Here is a 20,794-nt window from a genome sequence, read left to right as displayed (position 1 = left end):
AGAAATAGGAAAACTAATATTATCACTTGACTAACCTGACCTGTCCAGATATCTAGTCCCAGTTTCCCGTGTAGTAGACGAAGTGTTTTGCCCTCGATGCCAGGACGTTGATAGAACGCGACGAGGCCAAGAAGCCCGGATATGCGCTGCTTTTCGTGCGCATGACGATCACAATGTCGGCCCATGCCCCCTGCTAGGCGGATGGTAATCTTTGGTTCTCCGTAGTTGAGGATTGATTTGGAAGCGTCGAGGGATGTCGGCCTGCGTAGTTCCCGAACCCAGTCGCTCGAGATGCCTAGCTGGCATCGAAGGCTGGCGAGATTTTCGACGAGATGAATATTCCTGGTAAGTCTTTGGTGAGAAGCTTTTGCTGTGGCATATTGTCTATGACTGCAGAGGGTAATCTGGTAGTGAATGGCAAAGGAGCGGGAGGATGCAGATTCACTTGTAAGCATGTCTTTGTTGTTCTTGGTCTTGTTGCAATCCAGCCAGACCAACACCCAATCTGTTCTTTCCCCCTCTTCCTCTCTTTTTGTCTTTGCCTCTCTCTTCCTCTCTCCCTCACTTCCTGGTTGTGTCCTATCGAATATCCCCATACACTGACCTCAGGTTTCTCAGTCGTATCCCTAAAGGCCAGACCTTTGAAAGGTACTCCCATTATTAAGCAAACGTTTCTCAATTATCGTAAAGTGAACCACCATGGGTCGCTGGGGTTGGCGTAAGTCCTGGCACCACCACTGTCACCTTGACCCGGAAGTACAACTTGACTGATCTCTCTTCTTTGCTAGGTCTTTTTGAAAGCGACCAGGACCTGGACGCCGCCTGCGGTCTGGCAGAACGGCTGGGGTTTGAAATGGACAACTGGGAGCCCACAATGAGTTCAATGGTGCACCAGACCGACATGCTAGCTGGCGCGGCGGCACGTGAGTTCTACAAGACTGAAGAGTACAAACAAGAGCTAGAGAGCGAGATCGTGCCCTACATCCGCGCAAAGCTCGATACCGAAAACCTTGGCGACAGGCTCTTTGCTGCTGCTCGTACACAGGAGAACAATCAAACGGTCCCTTGTACTAAATACAGGACGATCATCTTGGGCGCGCTGATGATGCGGGCCGGCGCAAGGATCAGGGCTGACGACTTGCAGCATCTACGAGACCTGGTCCCACAGATTCAGTGCAACTCGCAGTTTGTCTTGCCTCTCTTCGATGAGGGCTTTCGGAGTCCCGGGAGGGCTCAGTTTCTCGCTGCTCTGGACCACTACCAGGCGGGCGTGCCACGCAACTATCAGGAGCCAAGGTAAGGGTTCCCTCTTTGGGTGTCGCTTTAAGATATGGAGTTCTGCGCTAATGACATTGTTGAAGCTGTTTTCAGTGTGGACAGGTTAGGGGTGATATCGGCCATGCCTTGGTTCAGTGTGCAAGATGCCGTGTTGCCTACTATTGCGACAAAGTAAGACTCTACCGGTTTCACCCCAAGAGCTGTTTGAAATCAATTACTGATCCTGCGTAGGAGTGCCAGCGCCACCATTGGCAGGAGCACAAGCCCAGCTGCGTTAACCCTGAGGAGCGCAGGATGGCTAACGTCTAGAGGGAATCTTTCTTCATGGTAGGTTCTCTGGCATACATGTAGACATCAGCCTTCTAGTGATGGCCTCGGTGCTGGTGATATGTCCCGTAAGCAGTTTCGTTCATCTCTGGAGCTCTCTGTATGTTCCCTCCTGGGGATACGTGGCTATCTGGCGTTTCATTTTAGTGTGCCACATTGCTTCCGGCGTTTCATAGTCCCTTTATTTGATGGTATTCGGCTTCTAGTGTCAAACCCACCGATTCCAACATGACATTCTAAGATCATGTCATCTGTTTTTATCATGGAATAACAATATAGTCTATTCACAATGCGTATGGGAGCCTCCTAGCAGTCACTGAAAGAGCAAAATGAATCACTCAACTTCCATTTCCCACACCTCCCAAAGAAGTTGAGGAGCTGGCAACCCGACAACACTCCCAGTTTGATTAGATCCGCCCAGCCACCCACCTGTGCTGCAAGCAATCCGTATTCTGTATTCTCCTTGCTAGTCGGTCGACGTGGAAACCACGTTCTCAGTAGTGAAGTTACATTCACCCTGTTCTGGGCTGTGAGTCTTCCACACTCAGCTCGGAGGGCTGGACCATGGTGCCCCCGCAGTTGATCAAGGATAGGATAGCATACTACAGTCTACCTTGGGAGACTTTATAAGAGCTGTTACAACCATAGGACTTCTAAATGGATGTACTATTTGCATCAGATAACATGACTTTACCGAAACAGCAGCCCTTAGCAAGACTATCAACGTAAAAGCTACTCACTTCTACCTACTACGCAAAGTATACTACACCACATAAAGCTATAGGTAGACAGGGATCTTCTATCCCTTAGCCTCTCCATAAAAGGTGAATGCGAGGCTTTCCCACTCAGACGTATTTCGTCGGAGGATGACCGGGTGAGTCGCGCAGGGGCGCTTGTTCTGACGGGATTGCCGTGAATCGAGGAGAAGCCGAAACGGGAATCCCGGACGTCTGATCTTGAGCCTAACTAGAGCTATCCGGCCCTTCTGAGTGAAGGGATCATGGGATACTTAATAAGTCCATATAATAGGTTCGGAAACTAAATGTGGGTTGCCGATGTGGGGGGATGTGCCCGACCTTGACATTGCGATTTCGGCTGTTCCTGTAGCGCATCCTCTTGAAACAAATTATATTACAACCGATGATTCCCTTCCTTTCCCCCGTCTCAGATCACACAGTTCAACTCACAACTGCTCTGCAACCATCCAGTGCTCTACCGGAGAAACCAGGCAATATTGTAGATCCTGTATCTGCTCTTAGTCTTGATCTTATGTAATGAGAACATCTTGTTGAGTTTGATATGAGAGTAGAGGAGGGAGTGTCGAGAGAAGGGTACCGTAACGACATGGATACAATGTAGCGAGAGCAGAATCCATGGAGTGTATTTACCAAGTAACAAGCTTTGGAGCGTGCTGTAGTTCATTTTGGTCGGCAGATCGGGTTCTCCGCACGTCTGCCCCAGAAATCGGTTATTCCGCACGGTGCCTCCTTGAACTCTCGAACCTACCCAAGCATCCTCCTCTGGCCCTTTTCACAACTCGTTAGTAAACCTGCATCTCAACACTCCTAGGAAAAGGATGTGCAAGCCCGGCGAGCCGCAGCTGAGCTGCGATTTCTGTACGCGCCAGATTTCGCGACGCGAACATCTGACTCGTCATCTGTCCTCCCACGTCAATCAACGTCAATATCAATGCGGGGCTTGTGGGAAAGCATTCAACAGATGGTAAACCCTATTACTGCCCTGCGATGTATTCCCCTCTCATATTGGCAGTGATCTCTTAAGTAGACATAGAAAAATAAACTGCCTGGCAGTGACCAGAATCAGAGCCAAAGCCCGGCAAAGCCGGATGCGTTCCGCCTGCGACAATTGTGCCAAAGCCAAACTCCGTTGCTCGCCCTGTGTCCCATGCACCAGGTGTCAGCAAAAAGGCCTTTCCTGTGAAAAACGCTCGAAAGCAATCGACCGATTCAGCAGAGCGCGATGATGGGTTTCCCGCAGGGCACCCGAAGTCCCCACCTGGCTTGATCCAGGAGCAAGAATCCCAAGATGATGCCAATGGCGAGATGATGCCAGAACTAGTCCCTTTTTCAACGCCGCCGTTTTCAGTTGGCAAAGGTAGGTTCGTTCGAGCCGAGAGAAGAGGAATTTGCCCTCTGACCATCCTAGAAAACTGCGAAACTGCGCCATCACCTCGTGAAATGCATGCTTCACATGATGCATACAATCATATCCGTAACTGGTTTCTTCCAAGTTGTACCCCACTTCAGGGGCTCAGCATGGACTTTTTGGACTATTCGATGTTTCCTGTCAGTGATCTCCAATTTGATCCAGATGGTATTTCAGAGCTGCAAGGCACCGCAGCTGGGCAAGTGAACGAACATGTGCCTGCCAATCATTTCCTCAGATGCGTCGGGCATCCAACAGGGCCTGCACTCCCTGACCCTTCAGATTCTTGGCATACTTATAGCGGGTCTGGGATGGTTCAGGAGAATCTCTGGAATAAATCTCGATCGCCGGAAGCGATCGAGCCCGACCATTGTCCCAACAGAGCCGATACTTCCCGTAAAGGGTCCCAAGGGCATTCAAGATCAGTGCTAAATCTGCTAAGTTTGGGGAATATTCTGGCCATGGAGGACCATGGTCATGTCGCCAAAGTTCAACCAAACCAAGTGGAGGAGTTATCGTCTTTCATCAAGGGACAGCATCCGCGGACTTCAGTTTACCCCTCTTGCTGTAGAGAATTGTTGGAGAACCCACAAGTTATCAACGCCTTTGTTCAGCTTTACTTTGAACATTTTCACTCCACCCTTCCTCTTCTTCACAGATCAACATTCAACGTGTCAGAAGTACCTCCGTTGCTCTTGCTGGCAGTTGCTACTATTGGAAGTCGGTTCTCCAAGATCTCACAGGCCCATACACTATCAACAGTCATGGGTGAAATACTGCGCAAGGCAATCGATAACATAGTACGTCACCATGTTCATCGTTGAGAACCGCCGTTAAATCAAGATCTTGGCTAACCTGAGCGCCGCCCCTAGGTTGGAGAGAATATTCATGAGACCATTCAGATCCCATTCGCGCAGGCAGCAGTCTTGAATCAAATCCAGATGGCCTATCGTGGTTCACGACAGCTTGCTCTAAAGGCGCAGTTTCAAAGATCCATGTTGATGACAGTGTGTAGAGGTCTAAGTTCCAGAATGTGTCGTGAAGAAATGCCTTGCAATTTCCCCCGTGGTACCAATCCCCAAAATCCTGTTGTTTCCAGTTGGCTTGACAGAGAGTTGAGCAGGAGACTTACATATGCTATCTGGGTGAGCGGCCTCCTCTCTTCGCGACGCTCATCAGTCCACTAGTTTCACTTGTTGCTGGAACACTAACGTATGCAGTTGATCGACTGCCAATTCAGCTTAAACACTAGTGTCCCACCAATGATGAGCTTGGAGGACCTTGACCCATGTTTGCCTTGTCACGAGACATTATGGGACCTGGGTATGGCGAGCCTATCGGAGGAATTGACAAATTCACACGGTGGGATCTTGGCCTGAGCTTAGAAGTTCATGGAGATCGACTGACGGTTGCTTAGAGTGCAGGCAACCAGTGAGACTCAGGGAGGCTTTGAATACCCCGAAGCTCGCGGACATACTAAGATCGCGGGAGCTCGGGCTCTTTGCTCGATCGATCATCATGACGGCGGTATTCTATCAGTGGCACACGGCAACAAGTGTGGATCGGTACATTCTTCAGAGCGCTACTGATGATCACGTTGAACAATGTCAAGCGCAGGATCCTCTATTGGGGAATGATCTGCAGGCAGGATGTGCTGTCACTACCCCGGGGCCTCTACTTGCTCGATTACAATGCGCACAATTGAGGACTGCAGCATGCGAGGCCATTAGCTCACTTTGCAAAGACAGCAACACCTGGCCGGCAAGTGACTCATGCCACCTGATGAAGTTGTATCACCACATTTCGATATTACTCATCGTACCACTGCAACCTATGTGCGACCACATTGGGTGGACGAGCACGAAGGACTGTATCGTGGCGGCTCGCGAAAAGCTCTGCTCCTGGCTACGGGCAGATATACAGAATGCCCGGAGGGCCGTCATGCACGCTATTGCATTGTTTTGTCTGGTCCGAAGGAGAAAGTCCGGAGCACACAGTGAGAACCATCACCTGTTCGTCGCATTCTTGACGATCTGGACGTTCTTCTCGCTCGACCCCGTCGCGAGATCGAAGGATGGATCCGGCGACGGGCAATGGGGTGCGCCCGTTTGCTCCGTGGACTGGGACGGTCAAATGGACTTGACTGTGCAGGAGACGTGGATCCAAGCCCCGGGTCATCCTACTCTTCGGGTCGCGGGGGTAGGGAGTCTGGATGAGCCGAACGGCATCCATCGAATCCTTGTAGAGACACATTGCATCCTCCTCTCGGACCGGATGTGGGGGATCGGCCAACTATTCGCCGGCGTGCTCGAGGGCCTCATTAGCCGGGGTACTGCGATTAATGTTATTTGAACAACGTGGATGGTCAGTTTTTAGAAATGTGCATCGCGCCACCCGGGTCGGATATTGTATTGTGTCTTGAACCTTCGCGAGCTACTAGTTAAGCAGCTCTAGTCGTAGCATGTCTTCCCCACTACACCCCACATCGGATAGCGTTCAGTATTGCTTCATGTAGATCATTTTCGCCGATACTATACCGAGGGGAACATAAATAGACCAGCATTCGGGCGAGATACACGACACCATGTTACTGAACACGATTGGCATTGAAAATGGACGAACGCATGTCTCCTCACTGGCCACTCCTGGGCGTATTCTGCTTGCTAGGGGGGCTGTGTGTGGCTCTTTACCAACATTCTGGCCGCTCGAAAACGCTGCCGCTCCCCCCGCAACCCAGTGGCGGCCTGGTCCTGGGAAACCTGTTAGAAGTTCTCAGAGCAAGTAAGGAAAGTCTCCAGCATATATTGATGCAAGAATGGGCGCGGGAGCATGGCGAAGTCTGTCGTGTGCGCCTCGGTCCGGTGACGGAGTATTTTCTCAATTCGGACCGCGCTGTCAAGGTGCCGTATCGCGTTTATGTCACGGCGTGGTAAAGGCAATGCTGATCGCTCGCAGGAGATTATGGATCGATCATCGGCGATATCATCAGAGCGCCCGCGGTGGATTGTCAGCAACGAACTCATCTGCAACCGGCTCAACGTCCTCTTGCTTCACGGAAGTGATCCGCGTTGGAAGGTAAGACCAAATTTCAGATCTGGCCTGTCCACCGAAGCTAAGCTTGTGTTATAGAACCAGAGACGCGTGATCAATTCCTATTTGACAAGCGTTCCGCGAGCGGATGCTGGGGTACCGTAAGCTAACTGCTGATTATCTATATGCGTCCTGAACACCTACTCAGGTTGATTGTAGGATCCTTCAATATGAGACAGCAAGGTTTCTTTATGATATTGCGAATAACCCAGAAGCCGGTCAGGATGGTGTTCGGATACTAAGGTTGATTGCTCGCTATACGTATAGTGCTTTCGCAACACAGACCTTCGGCATGGACGTACGTGCTCTCTTCACTTCTTCTCTCGGCCGGCCTACTGACAATTTGTCGGATAGATACCTAACGCTGATGATCCTGTTATTGAATATATACACGGTAAGTACTCTCACTTTCTCGTACATAACGGATCTGACCTTCAAATTAGAGACAGGTCTGGCGCAAATACTGGGTAGGTTGTAGATCTATCGCAACGGACGACAACGGTTAATTTTCGGTGCCCTAGGTACCATCCCCGGAATGCACATGGTTGATATTTTCACGTGGTTGAATTATCTACCTCTCTGTCTCAAGCCATGGGAGCGAGATGCCAGGAAACGATCCAAGCGAGACTTGGAATGGTGCATGGCGCGACTGGAGGTACGAATTCAACTGGTTCAAAATACAACTCGGCCTATATCATCTGACTGCTTCTCTGCGATCAGAGAATAAAAGATCCCGCGTTTGCAGGGCAGTACATGGCAGACGCCTTTCTTCCTTCCGTCATCCAAGCCCCCGACCGTGGGGGCTTCACCACTGAGGAACAAGCAGCCTATTTGTCACTTCAGCTTATCATTGGCGCGGCAGACACGGTAGGCTATAAGACTACTTGTCGATTACTCCAACGAATATCTCCTGACATATCACCCACTCGTAGAGCCAGATCTCGACTTGGTCGTTCCTCGAAGCGATGCTACAATATCCGGACGTCCAGCAGAAGGCACGAGCCCAGATTGGTATAGTGAAAAGGTTCCCTCCCCAACACATCTGCTAAGTTCTTTTGTCCAGAGGCGGTGGTGGGCGATCGCCTGCCCGACTTTGCTGACCTAGAGCGCATTCCGTACATTCGATGCATCATGAAAGAGCTCTGGCGGTGGCGGCCCCCTGTATCCCTCGGCCATCCACACGTCACCACGAAGGACATAATCTATAAGGGGCAACAGATCCCTAAAGGTGCCCGGTTGCATCTCAACGCATGGTGCGATAGACCCTTCTTGGAGAAAGTAAACATTTTCTAACAGAGTATCTTTCCAGGGCCATCTCACACGACCCGAAAAGGCACGAAGACCCAGATCGTTTCTGGCCTGAAAGATACGCTGATGACCATACAACAGTATGTAGCACTCATTTGGAACAAGGTGGCCCATCGCTGAGTGGACTTTCCAGACAATGCAGAGTATCAACTCGTCGGACGTGACCAAGCGCGATCACTTTGCATTCGGTGCGGGCCGTCGTATCTGTACATCAACCACCGCCCATTGGCGAGCCTACTCGGCTGACACATACTAGGCCCCGGCTATCACGTCGCCGAACGATCACTCGCCATTGCGATGATGAGGATCCTCTGGGCCTTCGAGGTTAAGTGGGCCGAGGGGACAAAACACCCTGTCGATCCATTGACGTACACGCGCCGCTCCGAGATGCCTGGGAATCCATCGTCCAGACTTCCCGTCGCACTGCGAGTCTTGAACCAGAAAAAGGCAAAGATTATCAATAACACGTTCCAGGCGCTGCAGCAAGAGCGATTACCTATAGTCTGTGCCACCCTGCATGAAGCACTCTCCGGGACGCCTTGACCTTGTTAACGTGGTTTAGGCCAGTCTGTCCTGAAGGCGACTCCTCTCACGCTATAAGTTGGAAGCCACTAGATTATGTCAATGGTACTGTCCCGCTAGTCGCAGTGATTCAGCGAATATTTCGGCATCGGTGAAAGCAATCGCCAATCTCTGCTATTGCGCATGCTTAGCTTTACACCCGCTTATTTATTCTTCGTATGTGCGTAAGGTCCGTTTCCATCTATATCAGAATCAGAACTTTATCATCCCGAAGGGAACCAGTCAAGGCAAAAAAGGCCGGTTAATACTTGTATGTCGATTAGCTTGCCGGGAGGGTAGTGATCAAAATCAGAATCAGTCGCGTTCAAATCGACTCCTTTGTAGGCATAACAAGCTCGGTGGATGGGGGAGACAATGTTCGGCGTTGACTAGATGTCCAACGGTTTGATATGGCGATCGTGTTCTCACTCTTGTTCTATACATTGCTAGTAGGCAGTATACCAAATCCTCAGGAAGGGTGAGCTTCTTATTGTTGTTGTGTCGGTTGACAGTGGGGCTGTCCATTAGTAATGGAGGATTGTCCAATCAACGCAGGTCGTCGCTCCTTGTCACAGTGGAAACTAAATCGAGCTCCGGACTATGTACAGGTACGCTACGAGTGTTTCGTGTTGGCTCCCTGGCTTACTGATGACCGATTAAATTTGGGATCTGTTCGAAGGACAGCATCTTTTTGGAGATATATTCGATGCCAGAGGTGGACATGACCCGTTTCGACATCTCTCACGTATGGGTAGCCTTGATAGGGCCGCTGCCATCCGAATTCGTGCGGCGCAGTGAGACGACGGGGCAGTGCTTTGATTCGAGCGGTTGGTACCCGCTTCCCATTACATACCCTTTCCTATTGACTCCGAGACTGACATAGTTGCAGGGGGCTGGATCGCTCATCGTGACGTCCCTGTACCCTCTGTTTGATTGGAGGCCCTGGAAAAGCGGCTTGGTGGCGAGGAGAAAGAGTTATTTTTGGCGCTCGTTAGGTCAATGTTGAAATGGATGCCAGAGGAACGCAAGACCGCCAAACAGCTTCTTGAACATCCGTTCTTGCTCTAGCGGCGTCTTGTCCTGAGCGGGGACATCTCGCATCAATTATACATTGCGAATAGGCGACAGGAAGTTCATTTCATGTCTCAGACATTATCGACGTGACTTGTTCCTACCTCCCAAAGCAAAGTATGGATGGTGCCAACAGTCAAAGCAGGCTATTTAAACCCGATCGTGTCACGCATTTTCCCGGTACAGCACTCCTATCCACCCAGCTATACCTCTCATTATATTTCGTGGTCTATTCTACTCGTCTCCTCGCTCTCGACCGCTCTTTGCCTAGTCCATTTCTATCTCGCTTGTTGATATTTCGAGTCGGTCCTATCCCTTGGCCGCCTGCGATGGTCAAGAATAGGGTCAAGTTCGGGTGATAACCCCCTAATTGCTACTCGTTCAACTCTCTACAAGACTAATCCTCGCCAGCGAACGTAGAGAATCTGCGAACCTGAAGAAGCCAGATCTACTCCGCCGCTTTTGTCCCCTCCTTCCGGTCAACCCACTCACCAAACAGAATCTCATCCCGCAACCAACTAATTAGCAAACACATCGTCCCCGGTCCAAGCAGGAGAGAGGCTCCAAACGCAGCGGGGAGGAACCACGACCACCGGAAGGCTCCACCGCGCGACGGGATGGTAGACCAGGCTCCTTGCAGCTCGAGGGCAACCACCACCAACACCACCAGATAGGCGATCAACTCATCCCACAATAGGAATCCCTTGACCCCATCTCCAGGAGTGGTGGCGGGGGACAGGGCCAACGGGGGCACGAAGACGGCGGACGGGTGCAGCTCTTCGCGATAGGCCGGGGTAAAGATAGACGGGAACAAAATAGTAGAGAGCGAGACGCCTAAGACGGACCAGTGAAGGGCGACGCTGATGATGAGGGTGGGGATGTTGGCGGCGCGAATGGCGTGGAGGTGCGCTCTAGGTCCTGTCGTCGCGACCGCAGGAGAAAAGATGGATCGGAGGATGTAGAGCATGGGGAGGATGAGCAAAGGGTACATGTTCCAGGCGCCGATGGCGGATTGATGCGCGGTGCTGGCGGGGTTGGAGGAGAAGACTCCCATCAGAGCTGCAGGGACGAGATACCCAAGGATGATGGCGGGTACGAGCAGCTGTTTGACCAGCGCCGGCGAGGAGACTCTGGAAGCACGCTGCAGTAGATCGAACGAGCCCACCGCGGAGACTTTGGACTTGGGGACGGTGGGTGCTGATGTGATGTAGCTGAGCGCCCAGATCCAGCCGGTCACGCCTAGGGAGCAGACTTGGAAAAGGGTGAGCCAGAGGGTTGGTCTTCAGCGGTTTGCATTAGATCCTTGTTCGGTGGTTCATCATGGTTGATTGTGACAATGTAGGGCTGGCTTACCGCACAAGACTGGATTTACTGCCACGCTGGGCGTTTGTGTAGGCGATCACAAGGCAGGGGAGCAGCTGTCCCAAGAAATACAGGGCCACCGCGGTGGAGGACGGGTGGGAGCCGTCCACGACCTCGTACCAAAAGACCACCAGAGTGGAGATGATGTGGTCAATGGGAATGCGAATTCCCGTGAAGGTCCGCTGGAGAGGCACCTGGGTGCCCGGGAGTTGGCCATTGGGGTCATCCAACACTTTCGTCAGGAGCTCGGTCGACCCGTCGAGGGCAGTCCGCCCCCAGGTGCCCAGAACGCCCACCACTCCGAGGGCAATCAGGAGAGACTTGGCTGGCAACAGGGTTGACATGGTGGACTTGGAGATCAGACAATGATCGATGGTGATGTTGGTCAGTCAACCCGGGAGATGCGGCGGTATATTAAAAGAAGCCCAGGCTCGGTGTTTGCGAAATCGTGGACTTGCTGTGGTACCTTGACAGGAGCCGGGAGGGTGAAGAGAAAACGAAGAACAAAAGACAGAGAGAGACAAAGAGAATCCTTCGTGAACGACACCCCTGCATGACCCTTGCACAATCCAACAAGTGAGGCAGGCAGCACAGCATCTGCTCGAGACTAGCAGGGGGATTGCCTGGTTTTACGTAAAGGCGGAAAATACGTACCCGACCATGACAATACTAATACCGACTCAAAACATTCTTTAACAGAGTCGGCACCATGGGCAGACAAGCGCAAATAATGGCACAGTCAGATTCCACCACGTCCCACAGCGTCACCAGGAGTAAGGCGTCTAACGGAAACACGACGGTATTGGTTATCGATGGAAATGGCTCATACTGAGCGGCCGGGAGGGGAGGCCTTACAGGATTCATCGTTTATGTCCAGCTTACCAACCACGATCGTGGGTACCATGCTTCGCCACACAGCCGCTACAGACAGAGAGGGTCAGCAAGCAGTTCATTGGAAGGAGTTTGGGGTGGAAATTCTTCACCTACAATGCACCCAGGGGGAAAACAAAAGAAAGTTGTCGCTTTCGTTCGGGGCTCAGGTTGAGTTTCCAGACCAACGGCTGCAGGCCAGAATCACAATCTCGGGCGCCATGTGGACCACGCCGTAGGAGATCCAGAAGGGCTTGTAGACGTTGTGAGAATGCGGTACCCAGGGATAAATGTCTATCCTTGAATGTCAGCACAGATTACAGGTGGCCACGGAGAAGGGAGGGGAAGATTGCTAACTTCAACAAACGGCTGTGCTTTGGCCAGATATGAGCAGAACTGAATCATATGGTTGCCTCAAATGGCCGATGGTGACCAACGACGGGTGGTGGTAGTAGATCTGTGGAGGCTGCTTCAAATCCCTGGACTTGAACCCCTTGAACATGTATATCGACAACGGGAAGAGTCAGCACAGCTGGAGGACGGTCAGTTCTCAAGGCTAGTTATATATCCAATGGCTTGTTTCCCCCATGGCGGCTTGGGAGCAGACTGGAGGTGGGATCGAGTCTTGGACCAGGCCCAAGGGACCGTGCTGCTAGCTCAATTGCTGATTTTCAGCACCTCTCTGCAGGAATATACACTACCCTCCCCGTACCACGTCGTCCAAATTGACTAATTGAGTGGTGGTGCGCAGGGGTATGCCTTTCATCCTATAAGAGAGCAGGAAGATGCAGTCCATCATGCCTGTCAGCACCGCTCTTGATTTTGAGCGTCGCCGACGGGATTTCCCACTCAATGTGCCCTAAGCCCTCAGTCCTTGCCTATGCTATGGCTCTAATTCCTGTCCACGAACTGTCTTACTTGTTTCTCCGGCTCTGCTCCTCAACCAGCACCAATACCGGATCACGTGACATTGTTGATTTTCGCGATGATTCATCATGGTCAGGTGGTATCACGTGTAAGAGGGCAAAGCACCCTGGTCGACAATATACAACAATAGAATCCGCTTGAGACATAATATGAGCTGAAGGGATCATCGCTAATCAAGATTTTCAAGTCTGATTGCTACCTTGCCCTGGGAAATGGCTGCCTAAATGTAATGTGTTGTCTGACGATGTTACTCGATCTAGATATATATCTCGGATGCCATGCATCCGGCAATTGTTTGTTACCCACAATACAAACTCAATTGCACACAGCCCTGAACCACGGCATCCGGAGTATCCTGAGTTCCTAACCCGGCTCGACACAGTGACATTTCTCAATCTTGAGTCTAATCATCACGAAATATCAGTATTGTGATGTTAGAAACTCACAAATGTGTATATGTGTAAAGCTAACAACATTCAGCAATTCGATTGGAACTACCCATGCACTTATTATTCATTATGGCATTCCTCGGCGATATGGTGTTTCAACCTTCCCGGTTTCCATGATGAAAAATGAAGTTTCCTCTTCTCCACTTAGCCCTTTAATTCCAGACGTTGCGGCGCTACTGTAAGCTCACCGAGGGGCTCATTTATTATAGAGTTTGGCAGGAACCAACCCAAGTTCCTGGGTAAGCTTAATGTCGACCAAGTACTCCGTAGAATTTGCACGGTTCAGCCAGAATTGTGCGTGGATCGATGCCAGGATCACAGAAGAAAGCGGCAAGTGGGGAACAGTTGAGAACAGCGTGAAGAAATTCCAAGACTGAATCTTTTTTAGAGGGCCCAGCTGTTGAATAGTTAGCTTCATATGATCTGGAGTCTGAGTATAAAGTCTATCTAGGCTTTCCCCACGTGGTAAACACGATCTCCGTTGCATGCTTTCGGGGATCTTGGCGTGGTTATACCTTTGCTTGTAGTGGAATACATAGGTGTGCTGTGTTTTCCCTGCCTTTCTCTTAACCTTCAGCTTTTCGGCAAGTCAGGGTGCTGGATGAGGCTCGGCAAGTAGGCCGTCTGTCTTGCAGCAAGCTAACCTAGTGTCCCAGACACTGCAAAACGCAATAGCTTTCCAGATTCTGTAGGGCTGGACACGAGGGTAGCCTGTGTTTCCATGGTACCTCGTTGAACGTTCACCCAGGTCTGGCATTCATCGTGGGGCTTCAGCGGGACAAGACACCGAGCCGAGGCCTGCAGAACTTTTCAGGAGTATATCTAGACCGGAATTAAAATCCGGCGTGCACCATTTCCCTATTGTATCTAAGCGAACTGGCTACGAAACTCTATTCGAGAGTGCATACGAAAAAGGGCAATCACTGCCCGTGGAGGCCCACTGGTTGAGCGATGTTAGGTTTCTGTTGAATCTTCCCGAGCAAAAGCTTACTTGCAGTTCTTCAACCCGCGGCCCCCGAGAAACTTGTTGAAACAAACCATTCGTTTACAGCTGAAGCGAAAGGAGTTTTATCATCGAATCGAGAATGTCTGCAGCAAGAAACCAAGTTAGGCGCCCCGGTGATCCCCCTATAATTGCCGCCACATACAGATTCTTGGAATCTCAAGAGCCGACTCGCTCTTTGCGACATCGTCTGGCCTTGGAGTGTGTCAAAGTAAATGCACTCCCCAAACTTGGATCTCGTCTTAATTGACGAACTTAGAGTACTTATGGCATGTAAGAGTACTTTCATGGATGGTTCGGCAACTGGAACCTGTTCCGGGGGCATAGCACCTCATCAGACCACCCCTGCGTGGCCATGTAAGAAATAACCTAGGTTGAACACGTCCACTCGGGGACCATGGAAGGATTTCAAGCTCGGGGTTCAAGTACGGTGGCGTCCCATAGGATCACACATTGATGTCGGTACTCGGTATTTGCCTGCATTGGTTGCTCTACATGACAAGTTCTCCGCATGAGCCATGTTCTGATTTAATTAATCAACCTTGAGACAGGTACCGGGAGAATGGGAGATTACTCAGTGGGGTTTAGTCGAGATCTTGGCCAGTATCATGACTGTGGACCATCCGAGGCAGTGAGCCTGAGTTGGACTTTCCTCTTTTTACTTAGATTGGAAAACGTTTCGGCTAGTGGACGTCGCATGAATTTTTAGGGCCCGCTTGGTACCTGAAGATTTAAGCGATTTCGGCTATTGGCAAAGCTGCCCCGGCTGAGTGGAGATGTGGGGATTCCCATTACTCAAAACCTCAGAATACATGCGGGCCAGACCTAAATCCCTATTTTTGATTTGCAATGCCTCAGCAGCACTAAAATAGACCCAAACGAAGGATGTGGACTACTTAGTAGGCGACGGCAGATTCAGGGCAACAGTATGATCATATGCCGGGTATTATTACTGTCTCCTTAACTCTCAACGTTAACATATAGGGGTATGTCAGGTTTTTTTTTCTAGAAATCAGAGAGCTTCGTGGCCGCTGTAATGTTAACTCTATAGTGCAGAAGACTTCGGTAGTTGAAAACCATGAATGGCGGCAAGGGTCACTTCGCTTCTAAGCCATGGTAAGGCTAGATCTGCCCGGGGAAGCCTTCGTTCCCCACCGGAAGCATTCCTTCTGGCTCGATCTGTGCCGTGCGCAAGCTAAAGAATGTTGCGATCCCTAGTAGTTTCATGGCTCGTGAAAGCTCAACCGCATTGTAGATCCCACCCTATTTCTGTCATTCTCCCAGCGTCCTTATTTCCCGCCTAGTCGCCATGTAAGACGTGGATTTCTCTTTCTTCTTGTCACTGGATAGCGAAACGCAATTTAGTCCTCATCTCGGGTGTCCTACGGTTGTTCTCTTCGCCCCATTTCCCTCATTTCCACGACTCCAACTGCGCACACACACTCTCTTTCCGTGCTGCCGCACTATTGCAGCACTGCCTCGGCAGTCCACAATTTCATCATCGCTTGACTAGACAATGAGTTGACCTCTCCCTGACCCAACATGTCAAGCCTTGTCATCGGGACTGCGCCGGAGGGTCTGGACTTGTCCGAGGATAGAATCGCTCAGAATGACGCCACTGTTGGTGTTGTCATGGGAATTGCCACAATTTTTGTGGGTTTGCGATTCTGGGCGCGAACGACTAATAAGAGTGCCAATTTAGCATATGATGACTGGTTTGTCTTGGTAGCATTGGTGTGTATCCTGGATTCTTCATGGTGGCGGGTGGAACTTTCGACTGAACGTTTTGCATAGGCGTTCGCATATGGGACGGGTGTATGTTGTATTTTAGGTATTTCCATCGCCAGCTGCGGACTCCAACTCCTGAAAGGCGAGGCAACTGACATGGAGTGTTCTCAGGAGGTGCATATGGAATAGGAAAACACATATGGGTGGTAGATCAAAACGATGTCCTGATGAGCATGAAAGTAAATGCCCCGTGCTCTCGCTCATAATCTGGTCCTGGGAAACTAATGGGAATTTACAGATCATCTTCGCTTATGTTATTCTGTATGCCACGACAGTGCCTATGGTCAAATTGTCCGTGCTTCTTCTCTATCGCCGGATTTTCCGCCTCACCTGGACGTTGTATTTCTGTGCATTTCTCTCCATCGGATATACTATCTCAGTTGTTACTACCATCTCGCTGGCTTGCGTCCCCTCATCTTTCTTCTGGACTCAATGGGTATATCCTTTGAGTGGAGGCCACTGTCGGATCAACCTCTATCAATTCTATTTGTGGAACGGTGTGGCCAACTTGTTCACCGATGTCATCATTTTATGCCTGCCCATGCCGATCGTCTGGGGCCTGCAGATGCCCAAGGCGCAGAAATGGGCCATTAGCGGTATCTTCCTGCTCGGTGGATTGTAAGCCACGTACCTCACCATTAGCATCTAAACAAGCGCCTAACAAACCTATTCTTGCAGTGTCTGCGTGGCCACGATTGTCCGCATCTCCGCCATCACGAAAATGAAAGATTCCGTCGACATCACCTGGGTAATCGGCGACGCCATGATCTGGTCCAACGTCGAGCCCTGCATCGGTATTGTCAGCGCGTGCCTACCGACTCTGCGGCCCCTCCTGCGCCAAATTCCCCAGCTAAGAGTCTGGGGGCTTTTCGGCAGCAGTGGACTCTCGGGCAATTACAAGATGACCGGCGACGGCACTTCCGGCACGGGACAGCAGGATACCGGCAACCGATCGGCATATCGGTCCTCGACTGGTAAGAAGCAGCGATTCTGGCCAGAAGATGACGAAATCTACCTGACTACCGACGTAGGACGTGCTGCCAGAGAGGAAGGCGTCATCCCGTCCAACGGCTCCGCTGCCTCCAGCCAGGAACCCATCGCTATGCAGATCAGGGTGAAGCAGAACTTCGATTGGAGGGAGGACCACCCATGACCTACTGAGAAGTGTCTGGTCTTCAACCGTGCGCTGTCCTTTTTCGGGCGATAGGGCCGACTAGTCATGTTTGCTCTATCATATGTCTTACGACTGTATACCCATCTATTAGTATCCAACCTTTCCTTTGTTTTTCTTATTTACACTCAATGATGTACATATTGCTTCTGAAAAATACGTCTTGTCAGAACGGTGAGATACGTATCTACTAGATAGTGCATATTTGTCAGATCATGTATCGTCAGATACCCCTTATTCATTCCCCTGGATACATTCAAATTACTAAGTATTTACTCGCTAACCACACCGGTAACCAATCCCCGCACACTGAAGTTGCCCTTATCCGGGTATGGCGTACCGAAATCACGAGCAAAGTCAATATTGCTCTTCGGGGTCTCATACAGCTCGATATCAAAGCGACGGACGACCGTAGCGATGACCAGGAAGAGCTCTGCATAGGCCAAGCTGTACAACAGTTAGCAAACATAGACATTGTAGAAGGGCATTTCGCATCTTACTTCAAGCCCACGCACATCCGGCTTCCCTTGGAAAAGTTCACCAGATAGCGGTCCAATCGCTGGCCCTTGGCAGCGGCCCGGATCCATCGTTCTGGGTCAAACGCGTGGGGATCAGGGAAGATTTCAGGGTCCATCAAGGTGAAGTAATTGCTTTCACTGACCGGGGTCTAGATTGTTGTCAGTATCGGGGTTGACCCCCACAGTTTCCCCAGCGGAACGGGGCCGAACTCACTCCAGGCGGGATCGTGTAGCCTTTATATACCAGTGCTTCGGTCGGCGCCACTCTTGCGGATCGATTCGCGATGCCAGTGGAAAGACGCAACGACTCGTTGATTACTCCGGACTAAACCGGCATTAGAAATGCAATATTATTGAACATGAGACGGGGCCCAAGACATACCATGTATGGCAGCTTCTCCAGGTCATTCCAGGTCGGCTGAGACTCCGGCGTCGGCATCACTTGTTTCAGCTCCTCGCGCAGCTTGTTCCGGATATCCTCCCTAGAGAACAAATGCCACGCCCCAAGACCAAGCGTTCTCGCCGTCGTCTCGGTCCCGCCAATCACCAAAGCAAAGCCCTCATTCATGAGCCTATGCGCCGATCGCAAATGCTGCGGCATGGATGGCGCGGCAAGCATGTCGATCAAAGTCCCGCTCTGAGTCTTCGAATCTGCCTTGTCCAGCGCCGCAGCAGCCCGGTCATAGAGTTCCTTCTTCTGGCTTGCAATAGCAAACGCAGGGGGGTTCAACAGCTGCAAAAGAGGAAGAGGCATGACATTCATAAGTTTCTGCAAGATGGGAAAGAAGTAAAGCAGATGCGCCAGCTGGAAGAGGCCATTGATTCCATCACGGACTCTGGCATTGAAGCCCTCCTTGTCGAGGTTATTGGGATTGAAGCCGTACGCATACTGGTGGATGACATCGGAGGTGAGCGCCGCGAACGCCGCGTCCAGACTGATCACTGTGTGCGCACGACAGGCCTCCTGGAAATGGCCCACGAGCTTGCTCAAACTGTCGCGGATCAAGTGCTCTTGGTTCTCGATCGCGCGCTTGGAGAAGAACTTCGCCACGGGTGCGCGCCGCTGGTGATGGGTCTCCTGGTCGATCGCCGCAAAGCCCGACCCTTCCAGGTCGAACTGCGCGACTAGGACGGGGTCCTTTTCGCGTCTGCGAGCGCTGGAGGCGTAGATTTCGTCGTAGTAATCCGAGTCCTTGATGTGGACTTCACGGGGGTTTATGCGGATAATGGGGCCTGTTCTCGGTCAGTTTCGGCTCTATCATATAGGTAGAGGATGGAATACGCCTACCATAGACCTCATGCAGTCGTTCGAGCTCCCAGATAAACAGGCCGCCTCTGATAATGTTGTGGTAGAATTCGTAGCCATGCGTGATCGCAGCCAACTTGGGGCCGGGGATGTGGCTCAATGGGTGAAAATACAGGCGATAGATGCTACGACACACCAAATAGGCAACCAAACCTATCCCTAATATTACCAACACGGCCATGATGACGGTTGCATTACTCGCAGACAACGATGAAGGAAGGAACAATAACAGTCTTACTGATTCAGTTATCGTTATTTTTCTAGCTGGGGGGTCCCTGTCAGTCGCAGGGATGGCACAGCGTAATTCCACTGCCCCTATTGGCTTTTTTGAGTGAGGGTACAAGTGTCACCTTTGCTCATGCATCCCACTAAGCACTAGCTTGAGACCGTTGAAGTGTCCGTCGGCTGCCCCCGCTGCCCGGACGGTTTTTGACCCCGTTAGCCGTTGGTCCCCTCTTTTGTCGATGGCTATTGGCTGTACCGCCTCCCATGGGTAATAAGATAAGGATGCCGTTGTCGTAGGATAGACGGCTAGTCTTACGAAAGTAATATGGCCGTCTGGCTTCTCCGCATTATGGGAGTTGTGTCTGATTACTGAGCATAGTCACACAGCCGGCCCGGTTACGTGAAGACCAGAAATATAGCACTAGTCGAAAGAAAGTACTAGTCCAGTTTTTGATCGTGTTGTATGCACTCCTAGGACTCTACTTGGTTCTTTCTCACCCGAGACTTGTTCGCAAGAATTGGAAACACTAATCAGGCCACTTTGACTACTCCGTAAGCCGAGGCCTGGGGGACTATTAATCTAACAGAGTAGACGCTAGGAACGGTTTACGGGATTTGCCTACACCTAAAATTAGAGGGCTAGCGTTTAACGGGATCTGCTGTTCACTTTCCCTTTACGACAGGCGGTGAATCTATTACTGGGAGCATAAAAATTTCCCGTTTCCTTCCTTTCCTCGCGTCGGAATACAAGCTGAAGATGGGTTAGTGTCGTGTTAGCTCCTCTTGACCATCTTGGCTTAGGGCTAACCGCCAGCCGTGTGGCATGTGACCCAACATCAAAAGGGGCTACTTAGCCTAAACAATCCAGAGGCTCAAAATGCATGTAATTCTACCTACCCTTGAACTAAAACTACAAAAACCGGATGAGCTAGGGTACTTAACTGCCGGAATCGTCGGAGTCTTGGGGCTTCCTCCCCGGACATGCAAAGAATGCTCGGAGTGCCGACCCCCGAAAAAGATGCCCTAATCAGCGTTCCGACAAAGGAAATCTATAAACATACGGAATACAGTAGTGAAACTGCCATCATTTCTCACGTCTTGTCTCTATTTGACGCTATTGAGGGACCCGCAATTATTTGAGTATTTTTGAGGCGCTATCTTTCCAAACCCCACCATTCCGGATCTCGGATGTCAGAGGTGGCCGGCCCTAGCATAAAAGTTAATGGTATAGTCAAGAGGTTTGAATAATCTTGTGCAGAAACAAATTCTTAATAAGATGTCAGTGATACTCTCTGTAAACCCAATGTCTGAAAATAAAGTCTATATACCTGTGAATACGCATGGTGGACAGGTGGATGGGTCTGCTAGCCTAGG

The 20,794-nt window shown here is 50.8% G+C and overlaps 7 protein-coding genes across 7 annotated transcripts; 5 read left to right on the top strand and 2 right to left on the bottom strand.

Moving 5' to 3' along the window:
* Window positions 1-699: 699 nt before the first annotated feature.
* On the top strand, window positions 700-6,123 carry BDV37DRAFT_280484 (fungal specific transcription factor domain-containing protein; the record flags this gene model as incomplete). Its single annotated transcript, XM_032086582.1, has 10 exons — window positions 700-718; window positions 789-1,296; window positions 1,372-1,449; window positions 1,510-1,605; window positions 1,645-1,673; window positions 3,430-3,720; window positions 3,772-4,571; window positions 4,644-4,778; window positions 4,992-5,133; window positions 5,189-6,123. The coding sequence occupies 10 exons, from the start codon at window positions 700-702 to the stop codon at window positions 6,121-6,123; spliced, it is 3,033 nt and encodes a 1,010-aa protein (XP_031944193.1).
* A 272-nt stretch (window positions 6,124-6,395) lies between these two features.
* On the top strand, window positions 6,396-8,769 carry BDV37DRAFT_269602 (cytochrome P450; the record flags this gene model as incomplete). The annotated part of the gene is made up of 13 exons (XM_032084394.1): window positions 6,396-6,632; window positions 6,727-6,891; window positions 7,010-7,159; window positions 7,216-7,255; window positions 7,305-7,328; window positions 7,383-7,516; window positions 7,582-7,728; window positions 7,794-7,872; window positions 7,925-8,114; window positions 8,171-8,249; window positions 8,303-8,375; window positions 8,426-8,670; window positions 8,749-8,769. The coding sequence occupies 13 exons, from the start codon at window positions 6,396-6,398 to the stop codon at window positions 8,767-8,769; spliced, it is 1,584 nt and encodes a 527-aa protein (XP_031944192.1).
* Window positions 8,770-9,766: 997 nt separating this feature from the next.
* Window positions 9,767-10,204, top strand: BDV37DRAFT_46378 (uncharacterized protein). The gene has a single exon (XM_032090704.1). The coding sequence runs from the start codon at window positions 9,921-9,923 to the stop codon at window positions 10,158-10,160; it is 240 nt and encodes a 79-aa protein (XP_031944191.1). The 5' UTR covers window positions 9,767-9,920; the 3' UTR covers window positions 10,161-10,204.
* BDV37DRAFT_46377 (uncharacterized protein) lies at window positions 10,205-11,669 on the bottom strand. Its single transcript, XM_032090703.1, has 2 exons — window positions 11,155-11,669; window positions 10,205-11,081 (listed from the first exon to the last, which is right to left on the bottom strand). The coding sequence occupies exons 1-2, from the start codon at window positions 11,505-11,507 to the stop codon at window positions 10,250-10,252; spliced, it is 1,185 nt and encodes a 394-aa protein (XP_031944190.1). The 5' UTR covers window positions 11,508-11,669; the 3' UTR covers window positions 10,205-10,249.
* Window positions 11,670-12,623: 954 nt separating this feature from the next.
* On the top strand, window positions 12,624-13,178 carry BDV37DRAFT_242126 (uncharacterized protein). The gene is made up of 2 exons (XM_032081272.1): window positions 12,624-12,645; window positions 12,722-13,178. The coding sequence occupies exon 2, from the start codon at window positions 12,886-12,888 to the stop codon at window positions 13,099-13,101; it is 216 nt and encodes a 71-aa protein (XP_031944189.1). The 5' UTR covers window positions 12,624-12,645; window positions 12,722-12,885; the 3' UTR covers window positions 13,102-13,178.
* A 2,776-nt stretch (window positions 13,179-15,954) lies between these two features.
* Window positions 15,955-17,353, top strand: BDV37DRAFT_269601 (uncharacterized protein; the record flags this gene model as incomplete). The annotated part of the gene is made up of 3 exons (XM_032084393.1): window positions 15,955-16,146; window positions 16,439-16,818; window positions 16,879-17,353. The coding sequence occupies 3 exons, from the start codon at window positions 15,955-15,957 to the stop codon at window positions 17,351-17,353; spliced, it is 1,047 nt and encodes a 348-aa protein (XP_031944188.1).
* A 270-nt stretch (window positions 17,354-17,623) lies between these two features.
* Window positions 17,624-19,695, bottom strand: BDV37DRAFT_242122 (cytochrome P450). The gene is made up of 6 exons (XM_032081271.1): window positions 19,537-19,695; window positions 19,178-19,504; window positions 18,272-19,122; window positions 18,104-18,214; window positions 17,872-18,038; window positions 17,624-17,818 (listed from the first exon to the last, which is right to left on the bottom strand). Exons 1-6 carry the CDS (start codon window positions 19,553-19,555, stop codon window positions 17,644-17,646), a joined length of 1,650 nt encoding a protein of 549 aa, XP_031944187.1. The 5' UTR covers window positions 19,556-19,695; the 3' UTR covers window positions 17,624-17,643.
* Window positions 19,696-20,794: the final 1,099 nt, after the last annotated feature.

Source organism: Aspergillus pseudonomiae, assembly GCF_009193645.1.
Source record: "Aspergillus pseudonomiae strain CBS 119388 unplaced genomic scaffold BDV37scaffold_14, whole genome shotgun sequence".
Lineage (NCBI taxonomy): Eukaryota > Fungi > Ascomycota > Eurotiomycetes > Eurotiales > Aspergillaceae > Aspergillus > Aspergillus pseudonomiae.
This window is presented reverse-complemented; position numbering and strand designations above follow the sequence as displayed.